This window comes from Lepisma saccharinum, chromosome 11 (genome assembly GCF_977018435.1).
Source record: "Lepisma saccharinum chromosome 11, izLepSacc3.1, whole genome shotgun sequence".
Classification (NCBI taxonomy): Eukaryota; Metazoa; Arthropoda; class Insecta; order Zygentoma; family Lepismatidae; genus Lepisma; species Lepisma saccharinum.
In genome coordinates, this window is record NC_139239.1 from 61,402,517 (window position 1) to 61,417,278 (window position 14,762).

The following is a 14,762-nucleotide window of genomic DNA, read 5'->3' on the forward strand; positions in this document are numbered from 1 at the left end:
TTTTGCACCTAACATAAAGACAGTCTGGACATGCCTCTCCACATTACGGAAGATATTCACAAATACCTCGGGAGTCAACGGTTCAATTTCCCACCAAATGTTTTCTTTCAGTTCTATGGGAGTCCATGGCTTTTTGTCATACACTTTTTCTTTCAGCATTTAACTTAGGAAGTACATGTGGGATGAGATCAGGCGACCTTGGTGGCCAAAGCCCTTTAGTTTGAGTTTATATTTAAGTTCACTTTACGCACAGAAAGGCAAGTACTATACCGCGTTTGTTACAACCTGTCCCGGTTCCCGCGCTAGTTGCTCCCTGGCTTTTCTCGGTGCTGGGGAAAGTCAAAGCCAGGCAGCCAATTAAAATACGCAACGTCGCAACAGCGTCTACGTAAGCGCCTCTCTTCTGGCTTCCATTCGCTCCTCGCTGCCCAGCAGACGATATTTTCCTCGTTTCTCATTGGCACCGAAACTGGCGAGCGCTCCCTAGCGCGGGAAAGGAGACAGGTTGTAACAAACGCGGTATACAGCGGGAACCGAACCACTGTGCAATCTACCTCCACCAGTTATCGAACCCGGGATCTCTTGATTACAAGGTGACCAAAGTCCTTTAGCAACGACACGATGAGCTGCGGCGGAGTTTCTCGTCATTCAACTGATTCACAAACTCATTTCCACCGAGACTGCGGTGTCCACTCTTGTATAGAAGAAGATGACAGCACATGGACACCAGAATCAAAGACGGCTGGAGCGTGGTGCTGATCATATCACTTCCAGAAATGTCCAGGATTGTTGTATATCCAACATATTCCTTCATGGCATGTTACATTATTTATCCTGTATGTACACTCACTGCCATTTCTTGGTTGTAATAATCCCTATGACTCTGAATGGGGTCGTCGTAACACAGAAATTACATACTTCACGGTATAGACTCATGGTTGAACTGGTATTTATTTGACCGTCAGATAAGACATTGAAAGCAATAGTACTTGACGGAAACAAAAACAGGTACTCCATCAGGGTGAAGTTGTTGGCAATGCCCATTCTCTCTCAAATCATCCACGTGCCACCATGCTGGATATACGTAGAAATTTTCAACGAAAAATACAGGCTCGACCAGGACTCGAACCCGGGATACCGAGCCGGCCTGGTATCGCCTGAGTTTTCGCTATCGGTGTTTTATCTGCGTGGAATCGTCTCTGCCAGTGCTACCTCAACGGGATATGTTGCAGTTCAAACGCAGTAGACTTCGACGTTGCCTGGTTCCTTCCAGCGTAGAGATGTTAATTATTGTAGATTAGGCACACACAGGAGATGTACTACTTAGAAATTTTCATCGATAAATGCAGGCTGGACCAGGACTCGAACCCTGCATTTTTCGCTGGAAATTTCTACGTAGTACATATCCTGTGTGTGCCTAATTAACAATACTGGTCTTTAGTGCTTTTGGATTATAGAAACGCCTGTTTTGTATCTTCATAGGAAGATCTTTCTTGCCTTAGTTGATAACACAGTATGAACGTATCCAACGGAACAAAGAAATGTCAATAGCGGCCGCTACTGTGTGTCGCGTGATTGGACACCAACAGGATAGAAAATGTTGATTTTCTATGGCTCGTAGCGTACACATAAGTCCATATCTAGCATAAAAATGTTTCTTTGTGTTTTCAGGTGGCTGCATGGAGTGCTTCTAGTGACCCTGTGGCTGTCTCTGTCTGGAGTGGAGAGCCAGAGGGGGTTTCTGAACGCTATAGCCAGAGCTCGAAACCCGTCGGATGCATTTCGACTCGTAATGCTGGAGCTGATTGGGAGAAGCGCAGAGAACTCAAGAAACCTAAGAGTGGCTCACGTGCAGAAGGTAAAAAGTCATTTTGAGAATGTTGTTTGTAGTACAGTTCCTCTGTTTGTGGTTACACTTTAGTACGCAGAAAAAGAAAAGCTTGTTAGACATAATTCTCTGGATGTTAGTGACAATGGTTCTACATTAGAATTCGATGTTAATTTTAACATTATCCATTGTCTGGTGCTTCAAACTATACTTATTATAACACTATTTTTCGAGAGAGCATCTCTTCTCTCGTTTCCAGGAAAACAAATTTAGATATTTTAGTCTGTGTTTGGAATCGAACTTACGACTTTTACTACAAATCCGGTTCTCTAACCAACTACACGGTGCGAATAACTTGTACATTATTCGTGTTTTTTATTCGGGGTCACAGATATCGATAAAAATAATACGTTGGAAAATTGTTACTGGAAAATAATACTGCTATCCATTAACCTTCACTGCATAACACGAAAACATGAGCCAATCAATAAAAGTTAATCTTGTATACATACGAAGTTTGTACGGCAATGCAATCTGGCAAAATTTCGGCAGGAGAGCGGATAAAATGGCGCTGAACAATGCCCGGCTACGACAATGATGGTTATTATTATTTTGTTACTTTCCTGCCTCTTTAATGCAAATAGCGACAATGACGATGAATGATGATTACGTACTTTGTTTTTAGTCTATCTTATGTACAGTAAGGCTAATCGGGACTGGACCTACAGTTTAAAGTGGATCCCAACCAGTATGTGCCCCCTCAAGGTATCGAACCCGGCAACCAAGAACGTATTTATAGGGGGTTCAGGGGGTCCGGACCCCTCCGTGAGAGTTACTAAGTTCGAAATGAATCAATAAAAATACTTGCTTTTTGTTGTATATTGTTGTTGATTTATTTCCGCTGATTTTGCCTAGTAGTAAGGAATAAATTATGATTTTGCAGCCTTGCCTTGACAGTGTCTGCGAAAATTTATGCGTAACGTTCCTAATATATAATAATACAAAAATAATGTTCAGGGACTTTACTTTATCAGTTGGGCCTATCAATCATTTAGGTATTCAATAAATAATCAATTAAAATTTCAATAGTTATCTATTTGGTAAGACAGCAGTTTTTACACAAATTTTAGTTACCTTAATTAGGCAAAAGCTAGATAATGAATACCTGCTGTTAAATCTCTTTTCTTATGTGTGACCTTATTACCTGTTCATAACAATAACAATTATTATAATAAACGTAATTATCTTATTAACATGTTAATAATAAACTTTTAAAATAATAATAATAATAATAATAATAATAATTATTATTATTATTATTATTACATGTGAAACACTTTCTTCGAACCCCTTCCGAAATATAGTTCTGGATATGTAGTTGCCGGACCCTTTGATTACAAGGGACGACGTTACCACTATGCTACCGGGAGGGTAGGGGTGAATACGTGATTTCGTAGCTAAAATTAGGCTCGAATGAATGTTTGGTTATGTCTTTCTGAATGGTGATAATGCGATTTCTATTTAACAGAGGCTCCAATTGGCACGGCCCAATGAGGAACCATTCTTCTGCAACGTCACAGGCTTCAGGTCACCGGAGAGGCCGAAGAGCGTCCACCAGCTGAGGCCGGGGGACATCGACGTCATTGCCGCCATGGGCGACAGCCTCACCGCTGGCAACGGGGCGGCGGCCACTCAGGTGTTTCAAGTGTTCGTGGAGAACAGAGGGATCTCTTGGTCCATTGGTAAGATGACAGAACTCACAAAGGATCATGTATTTCTAGCATTTCCATGAGCAGCTGTATGAGCTTACTATAGGGCATATTGCAATATGCTCCTACAATTTTGGTGGCCATACACATGTCCAAAGTGTAATCATTTCTAAACTAGCTAGCTAAACTAAATTAAACTAAACTAAATCATAAAACTATTGTTCTTTAATTGCAAACAATTGATTTTAAAGCAGTTACGCTGTTTTTACTTACACAGTGATGAAAGCTTGGAATAACCACAAAAATAATTTATCGTAACCGAATATTTGTTTAAATAGGTTGACAAAGAACCAAATTTGGTTGATCACCAGAACCAAATTTGTTTAGTAATCGTATATGTTTTTTTTAGTTACCAAACAATAGTCAAAACTACCAAAGGTTACCAAATTTTCTGTTTCTGGTTGTTACCTAAACGATTCGCCTAACTTGTTTTATTCATTGAAGCAAATCTGTGTAATTGTTTATTAGTTACGGATTTACTTCTTATATTGTTATGGTCTTGCTACCTTATTCATAGTTTTTGCAAATATTACATACCATCGTACTTATAATATGTGTAGGTAAAAAATTTGGTCCCTGCAGTTATAAAGGATGCAAAGTTAATAATGAAAGTATAACTGCAACCTTGTTGCAAACAAAAAATAATAACAACATGTGAATCGCTGTTTGTAAGGATAAATAAATACTTAAATGGCCGTGTGTTTTTGGATTACGTAAACGTGGCACCCAATCTTAATAAGCACTGCAACCCACACTCAATTCTAGTTCACAGATACTGGTGCCACCTATGAAGCTGGTAAATAGAAATTTTACTTGCAGTCAACCTACCCTTGGAGCCACTGGCGGATTAAGCGGGAGGGGTACGGGGGCTAAGAAGGATGACTAAGTATTGTAAAAAAAAAAACTATTGGTAGCAAATTAGTACAACCAATAAGGAAATGTTAGAGCAATCCTATTTCAGATAGTAAAGAAATAAAATGAAGGGTAGTACAAATCCATGAATCGGGACTATAGGACTAGACATTAGATAAGTCGATACCGGAAATCGAATCCGGAACTTGCTGGTTACGAGACAATAACGTCAACTGATGAGCACAAAGCGAGAGCATTCTAAGTCTAATATTTCCTATGATAGCGACAGTCTTGCCCGAGTAATTGAATTCTCAAGCTTATTCGTTTGTGCAATCGTTGTTAGTACAAATAACACAGAACTACTTCTATTTCACAAAGATCTACTAATGCTATCTCACATTGTAATCCAAAGGTCCTTGGGTTCGTTTCCTGGTGGAGATATATTGTACAGTGGTTCAGATTCCACTTTGAAGGTGCATCTCCAATAAGTTGCCCACAGATTGAACGTAAGATGCATCATTGTAATCATCTTGATGTGAATGTGACATACACTCAGGCTGTTTTTAATATATTGAAACATCTGCACCTTTTATTTCCAGCGTTATCTTGTGCCACCAGCATATTCTGTTCCCCTCCCAGAATAGGAGTGTAGCGGACAAACCCAAGTTTTCCCTATTATGTCTTTTCCCACCACAATCTTCTCAAAAAGTGTGGATTGCGTTTGGTACACCACTTGGTTTCCTACAACGCACTTTCAGGAGCCTACTTACACTGAATCAGCTATAATGATATTTCGAACACTAGTCCAATTGCTCTTCTGCATTGTTAAGCTAGTCCCTTAGTTAATTGTTGCCTTGTTCCTTGCAGGAGGTCAGGGGAACTGGAGGACGTACCTGACGCTCCCGAACATCCTGAAGGAGTTCAACCCTCTCCTGTTTGGATACTCCCAGGGGGATGGGATCTCCAGCGAAAGGGCTTCCCAGTTCAATGTGGGGGAGATAGGGGGAATCTCCAGGGACTTGCTCCACATGGCCAACGTCCTCGTCACGAGGATAAGGGCGGACAAACGAGTAGATTTCTACAACGACTGGAAGGTAAGTTAATCATTACTAGAGCCCGAATTTTCCCCTAATGCCTGTTTTCTTCCTGCGAAGAGATGTGTATCTTTTTAGTGCGAAAGTATTGTTTTAAGGAACTGTAATCATAATATAATATAGCTAATATATAAGATTCTTTATTTCAGAACTACGCCCGGCAGTACAGTAATGTCTAGGAAAAAAATATGGTTTTCAACATCCACATTTAGTTCCAGAAGATAAAGCTTCCTTTCATTCCTTGGTAGCGGGAGAACTTATGGATGGTATCCAGACGAGGCGTAACTGGCCGTCTCGTCTCCATTTTAAAATCGCTGTTTCATTCACGTTTACGTGTGTTTATAAAGACACCCATATTGGTCTCAAAGGCAAGTCTCCTCTCGAGTCTCGAAATACAGGTCACCGCACAAACGTCACTCTTCATAACGCTTGTCTGTTTGACGCCTCGTTTCGACGCTACGAACACTCTAAAAGTGGAATTTTATCCTGAACATATGCACTCACGCAGCACAGGTTTACAATTGCCACTACTTTGCAATTACTGTAAAAAAAAAATAGGTATCGCACTCGCCTAATGGGCACGATATCCCAAGTACCTGCAAGGGGCGGCAAATGTTACAATCGCATTCCCGGTCCCCGGTGACATATTTTTCATTCCCCGGAACGGGACCAAACGTCACAATAGGCAGGAGGTGCCGTTCGTGCGATTGCAAACGATCCAGGTTGAGTTCGGGTCTCGGGACTGTCTGGTTGCCCAATCAGAGCGGAGACGGAAATTAAATACCTTGAAATATGACACCTTTAAATTTACCTGAGACCTATCGCCTCCAATAGTAAATAAACACAAATAGCATTATACCTGATACACCTGGTGCATGTAAACGTAAATTACAACTCATACGAACAGTACAAATATGTACAAATATATTGTATATGTATATTGGAATAAAAAGAAACATATATAATTGCAATTACAAGTCCGCACTGACTCATACGTGCACTCACTCACTCATTCATTCTCTTGGAGTATTTCAACATGAAAAACACACTTACAAGGTTCTCATTCGTCAACTTGCTCTTTCTTTTGTTAAGATGAAATTGAATTAGGTCGTTAGTCTTTGCTCCTGTGCTCAGTACTATCAAAATGCTCGTCGTCCAAAAACAATTATCAGAATGATAGGTCGGCGTGGTTGAACCTTTTCTTCACATGAAACATACGCATCAGTACGCAAGTATGACATTGTTACCAATTTCTCGGACGAGGGTGCCCGACACTGTGTCCGAGTGGTTAGCACATCGCGCTGCGACGCCAAGGGCCCCGGGTTCGAATCCCGGTCGGGCTTGGTTGTTTGTGAATGTCCATTAATCAATTTCATCATTTCATCACTCATCCCCATCTTCACAAAACGCGAAGTAAAATGAACTAAATCAAACCAAACCAAATCGAACGGGGGTGTTACAGCAAGCCTCTCTCATCCTTTAAAAACAATTACCTCTCTACAGGGTGATGCAATACTTAATTAGTCTCCAGCTGCCGGAACACTTTCTTTAACATCGGCGCGAGCAAAAATTACATTATCACTATACAATAGTGAATACCACACTTGCCCGACCCTGGCCAATTTAAAATACATATTCAACAAATAAAAGACCTTTGAGAAGTTAACAGAAACGACTGGGCGGTTAGTTACACTACCATGGAGCACACTTTAACAAGTTATATGAAAATTAACGTAATAAAAGAAGCATTATCTTTAAATGCAGGTTATCAAAACATTAAGATTAAACATGAAACGACGTGGCTCAGTAAGTTCAGCGGAAGTGCCCACTCGAGCAACATCGCCCGCCGTGCCTCTGCTCGTGAACCGGTGAGTCATCGGGACTCTGCTAGAAGACGCGAAACGCGTAAATTTTCAAGTTACGTAAAGTTGTTAAATTGAAGGAAAATGGAAATCCGTCGCTTAAATACGCTAAAGTTATGGTTTTCAAGTGTGAAGAAGTGCCCATCATCGCTGATGCTTCATCGTTGGATACGGGATACTCTTGCATTGATTAAAACCAGGTATTAAGTATTGAACTGGACCAATACCGTAAGTGCGTATATATTAAGCTAGTGACGCGTCTATTAGCCGAACAGTTAATTACTAAATTTGAAGGGAAGTTAGTGTATTGTGATGAGGATGATGAGCATGAAATTAGATTAGACTGGGCTGATAGGACAACTACACTAGTGAGACTATATGTTATATCAATGGAAATAACCGAGAGCCATATCCGTACAGTGCTTGCGCAGTATGGTGAAATTAAGACCCCTCCGGTGGACGAGCGATATTCGGATGAGCGTATTTATAAAACTCGTACAAGCGAAAATGTTCCTTCGGTCAGTAACCGCGGCAATGGACACTCTTCGGTCATCCTTGGCACTTTCATTCTTCGGGTAGCGTTCTTAACTCGTGGCTTTCACACGTCGAGCGTCTCTCTGGTTGTTCTCATGCGTCTCTCTCTCCGGTCCACTGTTTCCACTCGCGGGCATCTCTCGAGCGTCGGTATAGAATTCTGTCTCTCGGCGTCGATCTGGAATATTCTCTCTCTCTCTCGGGCTTCGGGCATCTCCAAGCGTCGGTACGATCGGGCGCTGGATTTTCGGGCAGTAGCGTCGCGGTGGATGGAGTTTGGCGTCGGTGTTGGCTGGCTTCTATGGCTTGGATCGTCGATGGTTTTGACGTCGACTGGTAGTAGGGTGTCGTTGTGGACTTGAGAACCCGACGTCCCTCCTTCTTTTATCTGTCTAGTCTACGTATGAACTCACGAAACCACTGTATCAGTTCGGCGTCCTCTAGTGAGCGATGTAGATGCATATCGCGTCTCACCGATAACCACACGCTGACGGTGCTCGTAACTCTAAGTTTACTGTAGGCGGTGCTCCGGCACGGAGGTGCTCTCGCAACGAGATTCGCGGTAAACTGTATTGAAAATCCTTAGTTGGAAGGGACGCTAGGATGAGCGTGGCTTGGGTTCCTGCGGAGTAAAATAACCTTAGACCTATTGTTCCAAAATGCGGTCAAGACGCGTCTTCAAGTAGGAGCAGCGGATTAATTGCTCGCCTTGCTGTCGCCTCATTTTGAGAATCAGGATTTTGCCGTGAATCGTCCAAAAAAAACCATTCGCTCTTACTTCGTGGATACTCGATTAATCTCCTTCAAATAAAATCCAGTCCAAATTCCATGTAGATTCGCCGACGGGAAGCTGAGATATATCATAAGGACGATACCGGTGATTGAACCTTATTACTGTGACTCAGAAACGGTCCCTAACTTTCGTTGTCTCGCTTGAATTTCGTTTCCAGAACAAATACTTATGAAACACTCACATGACAAAACCAAATCTCACGCCTTACATAAGTCATATTATGATTAATTATACACAATGAAAAATACTGAAATGTGATTTACATGTCACTGGATACCGTGACATGGGTATACAGGTTGATCTATCAATAATCACGCAGATATCCACTTGCTAACTTTGAAGAAGAGGCATGGTGCAGTTCTGGATATTTATTGATTGATTGAATTTGAAATTTTGGGTGCGCTAGCACTTTGGCTATTTTGCACCCGTTACATTTTACGGGATCCAGCCACTCACCATAACTAAAATATAACACATGTATATTAACTGTAATGTCGGAGGAATAAAATATTCTTACTTGGGTTAAAAGCTGAGGCTGTAAACGGGCACTGAGCACATACAAGGACAAAACAGAACAACACACACACAGCCCCCAGAGGATTATACTGGCCGTAGGTCCAGACGTCAGAGCCTCGTTAGTCTGCACAATGCAGTCCAGGGTGTACTACGTGGAAGTGAGGTTCACAATTGAGTGTACGTATACTACGTGGAAGGTAACCCCTTACACCCCAGTTCTGGATATTAGGAAAGAGACTATTGTACCTCCAGTCTTATCTAAACCTGAGATGACACGTGCCCAACCCTCCAGACCCCGATGTTGTCGACTGTCGTAAGGAGCCCCCCCTCCCCCCCCCCCAGGAGTCGGCAGGTGGCTTGTTTCCTTTGATTCTGCACAAATTTTTTCAACTATTTGTTGTTGTGATTTGTACTATTGAGGCACAAATATGCGGCAACGTTTGTGTGCGGAAACATAACTGCAAGCTATTACCCCCCCCCCCCTATCCCAGCTAAACATGTGTGGAGCTATGGTTGAGGGTTTAGGATCTATTACAGGGAACAAGTTTCTTTATGAAGAAAAGTACTGTCCACGATGTTCACGAGGGTAAAATAAATTCCATTTGTGTAAATACATTTTTAAAGTATTCTCTCGAACACAAAATCTCGGTCGCGTCTTAGCATATCTCTGAGAATCTGGTCTTTGTCATCCAGTTTGGATCTCGGTCTCGTCTCGTATTTCGATACGAGAGCGAAACTTGTCTCGATACCATTGCTAAGTGAACTTAAAGTGTGTCTCGGAATAGCATGGAAGATATATGAAAGTAGTTGTATTTACAATAGGATGAGCACACTTATAGCGTAGAAAAGAAGAGGTTATTTGATTGAATAGGCCGATTTGCCTATACTTAAAACAATGCCAAGAGGGGCTTATACCCCAATTCTTCAAGTGTGATATGCTCTTAATTTTAAGAATTCTGAATTCTAGTGTAGAAAAGAAGAAGCCTCAACAGCCCGATTTGCCTATACTTAAAACAATGCCAAGTTCCCATAAGATTTTATTGTTTACAGTGTGTTTTTCTGTCAAAATTCCAGGAATCTTGAATTCTAGTGTAGAAATGGTGAGCCCCCCCTCAGATTGATTCTTCCATGTGTATATTGATATAAAGCTCATAGCTCCTGGGTTCTGAGACACAGTAGAGTGTGGTGCATAGCCCCATGGTTTTTATTGCTTTGTAATCAAGAGGCTTCTGGGTTTGAGTCCTGATAAAATGTGAAGCCTCCCCTGATTGCAAAGTGTTAATATTGTTGCTTTGTAAACAAGAGACTCGGGTTTGAGTCTTGATAAAATATGAGATTGAAATACATGTGGCAAAATAATATCTCCACACGTGAGATTTTGAGAATAATTACTGCTAGTTGATATACAACTGATAGCTCCCAGATCTGAAACCTGGTAAAGTGTGTTGTACAACAGCATAATAGAGCAAAATTATTTTATATTGGGGATCACCAGAGCCTAGTTATTGCTGTTGTCTGGGTATAAAAGCACCAGCTCAGCCACTAACTGCTGTTATAATTGTTTTGGCATAGTTCTGTTTTTCGGACCCAGAAATTTTATATAAATAAACAATAAAAATGCCAAAACAAAAATATTGCAATCAGTGTAATAAAAATATATCTAGTTCTAATTGGTCTAGGCACCGGCATATTTGTGACTCAAAGAAATGCAGAAAGGCCACAAAAATGTGTCCAAGATGCCATAAAATATTAAGCAAGGCATATTACAGATGGCACAAGTGTAATTCTTATGTACAGTCATCAACATTGCCCTCACAACCATCTACATCTGGTCTGAAAAGAAAGCATGAAACACCTGTTAATGCTAGACCGGCAAAGCAGCCACGCTATGCACCACCTATCCATAGCAGTTTTAATGGCCAATTAAGGGATCACTGTTTTGTATCAGAGCCAAGATGTGGTATTGAGAATTTTTTGAACAGTATAAATCCTGATGTGCAGGCAATTCTAAATGCACAAAATGGCTCTTATAAGCTGTCCCTCAAATTGTTTACACAATATAAGAAACCAAATGGCACAAAATTTACACAGCCTCACATAACAGAAACTGTACCTGTATATTCAAATGCAAATTCAGACAAAATAATAAGCAGTTTGATAGATCAATTAAATATTAAACACTCTGAATTTGCAGCAAAAGAGTCTGGATGGAGCCAATGCGGATCTCCACACAAGCTCTATGTTAATATTTCTGAATTCAGCCCATTACAAGGATCTACATATCTGCCATTACCTGCCAATATTAAAAACAAAAGAGCCGTGGTTAATATAGAAAATAATGATGAGAAATGCTTTTTGTGGTGTATTTTAGCTGCTTTGTTTCCAGTTTCAAGAAATCCTCAGATAATAAGTTATTACAAACAACATGAGCACGATTTTGATGAGGCAATGGAGGGTTTAGAATATCCAATGTCTGTTCAGAATATTGATAAATTTGAAAAAAAGGCCCGGGATATCAATGGTAAACAATTATCTATTAATGTATTTATTTGTTCCACTGGCCGTGGAAATTGCTTGATAGCACCTCTCAGAATCAGTACATTTGATGATGATTCTGCTGTTCCGATGATCTGCTCTTAATTGAAGGGGGTGGCACATATCATTACACTCTGATACACAGTCTTGAAGCTTTAGTCAGAAAACAATTAGACAAATCTAAGACAATATTCAAGTTGTACCGAAGATGTTTAACTGTATTTGATGGTCAAAAAATGGTGAATAGGGTTCGGGAAGTGAATGCAGAAATTGCTAAAAACAAGTTAATTGAACATTTAAAATACTGTGGCAATCATAAACCTGTTCATATAGTGATGCCAATGCCAAGTGAAAATGCCAAATTCAAAAAATTTGAAGCCTTGTTGGAACACCCAGCATATATAGTCTGTGATTTTGAATCAAATCTCAAACCTCTTGCTTTCTGTAGCCCAGACCCTGGGGAATCTTCAATTACATCATATCAATTACATGAACCTTCCAGCTTTTGTTATATAATTATACGGGATGGTGTAGCTAGTGAACCACACTTATACATGGGACCAAATGCTATCAAAGAATTTGCACATAGAATAGAAAATGAGTGCCATAACATAGCATCTAATGTCTTATTAAAATCAAAACCTATGTTGCCTTTAACAGAGAAACAGATTGAAGATTTCAATAATGCAGAAAAATGCCCGGTATGTGATTCTGAATTTTCAGATATAAATATCAAGGTGAAACACCATTCTCATACAGATGGTAAATTCTTAATGGCCCTGTGTAATAGCTGTAATATTAAGATCCAGAGACCAAAATTTGTCCCCATATTTTGCCATGGTGCATCCAATTATGATTTTCATCATTTGATCAGGTACGAGGGGTTTGACAAGCAGAATTTAAATATTTTAGCTGAAAATGATGAGAAATATATTGCTATTAGCAAGAAAATTGAAGTTAATGGTGTTCCTATTCACTTAAGATTTCTTGATTCATCCGAATTTTATCGGCTAGCCTGGCTACACTGGCTACTCAATTATCTGATGATCAATTCAAAATCACATGTACCATGTTTCCAAATCAGGACCTGAAATTAATTAGGCGGAAGGGTGTATATCCATATGATTATGTTACAGATTTTTCTAAATTTGATGAGTGTTCTCTGCCACCACAACAAGAGTTTTACAGCAAAATCAGAGCATCTGGAATCACTGATGAAGATTATCACCATGCCCAGTTGATGTGGAACAATTTAAAATGCCAGACATTTGGTGATTATCACATGGCATATTTAAAACTTGATGTCACTCTCTTAGCTGATATACTTCAGGCATTCAGAAAATCTTCCATGCAAAATTATAAACTGGATCCAATGTATTTCTACAGTGCCCCAGGCCTAGCATGGTCTGCAATGTTTTTAAACACTAAAATGCAATTGGATCTGATCCAGGATCAGGACATGTATCTGTTTATGGAGCAATGTATAAGAGGAGGCATGGTGCAATGCTCTCAGAGATATGCCAGAGCAAATAACAAATATATTCCTGATTATGATCCAGCACTGCCATCAAATTATATACTGTATGTAGATGCCAACAGCCTCTATGGTTATGCTATGATGGATAAACTGTCATATGCAGGGCTTGAGTGGGTTGAAGATTTCAATATTGAAGATCTTAAGGATTTTGATGACAGTGACTATGGCCTGTTCTTAGAGGTTGATCTGACAATTTCTGATAATTTACACAACATATTTTCTGATCTGCCCCCAATTCCTGAGGTTAAGTGCTCACCTGGCTCTAAACAGAAGAAATTGATGATGACTCTAGAGCCAAAACAGGATTATGTCATATATTACAAAAACCTCCAGTTCCTGATGAATCATGGTGTTCAAGTGAGCAAAGTTGGCAAAGTTTTGAGGTTCAGGCACTCAAGATGGTTGAAACCATATATTGATACAAACACAGAGCTTCGAACATCTGCAATGAGCCAATTTGATAAATCTTTGTTTAAATTGATGGTCAATTCTGTATATGGCAAAACCATTGAAAATGTCAGAAAACATACCGATGTTAAAATAATTACTGACCCCAGCCTGAGCAAAAAATTGATTGCAAAGCCTAATTTCAATTATAGAAGAATTTATGATGAAAATATGGCACTCTTCAACATGAAAAAAACAAAGATTAAGTTTGATAAGCCTATTTATGTAGGGGCTGTGATATTGGAATTGGCCAAATTACACATGTTAAAATTGTATTATGATGTGTTGAAGCCTTTTTATAAGGATCGTGTAAAACTGATGTACATGGACACAGATAGTTTTGTTCTTGATATTCAGACAGAAGATGTTTATCAAGATATGTCACAGCCTGAATTGCTTGAATATTTTGATAGCAGTGAACATACAAGAATTCAACCCCACAACAAAAAGATGCCTGGCAAGTTAAAAGATGAGACACTTGGTGATGTTATTGTGGTATTTGCTGGGTTAAGGGCCAAGGTGTACAGTTTTGAAACATGTAGTGGTGTTGTTGCCAAAAAGGCCAAGGGCATTGGCAGAGTAACTGTAGACCAAGAGCTTGAATTTAAAGATTATGAAGATTGTCTCAAATCCCAGAATTTAATCAGAACATCAGAAAATAGAATTCAGAGTGTGGATCACTTGTTGACTTCAAATATTGTAAGAAAAGTGGCTCTGGACCCACATGATGATAAGAGATGCATTTTGTCATGTGGCATACATACTCTACCGTGGGGTCATTGTGATTTGAAAAGTGGGAATCAATGCCTAATTACAGAGCATAATTTGAAATAAATAAACATGCCTATGAACTTATTTGGGTTCAAAAAACAGGCTATTATGGAGCTGCCAACACCAGCACCCTCTTCTGATATAATATCTAAACTGAGTGCTTTGTTAATTATTCATCTGAACAGCATACTTACAGATGTTGATGATGAAACAGGTAAAACATT

General features: G+C 39.9%; 1 protein-coding gene across 1 annotated transcript in view; it reads left to right on the forward strand.

Moving 5' to 3' along the window:
• LOC145995273 (phospholipase B1, membrane-associated-like) overlaps nucleotides 1-14,762 on the forward strand; it is a 50,733-nt gene that overhangs the window by 17,143 nt on the left and 18,828 nt on the right. The window contains exons 2-4 of the mRNA XM_083131859.1: nucleotides 1,672-1,858; nucleotides 3,357-3,570; nucleotides 5,317-5,543. Coding sequence (XP_082987985.1) covers nucleotides 1,672-1,858; nucleotides 3,357-3,570; nucleotides 5,317-5,543 — 628 coding nt within the window. The remainder of the gene's footprint in view (nucleotides 1-1,671; nucleotides 1,859-3,356; nucleotides 3,571-5,316; nucleotides 5,544-14,762) is intronic.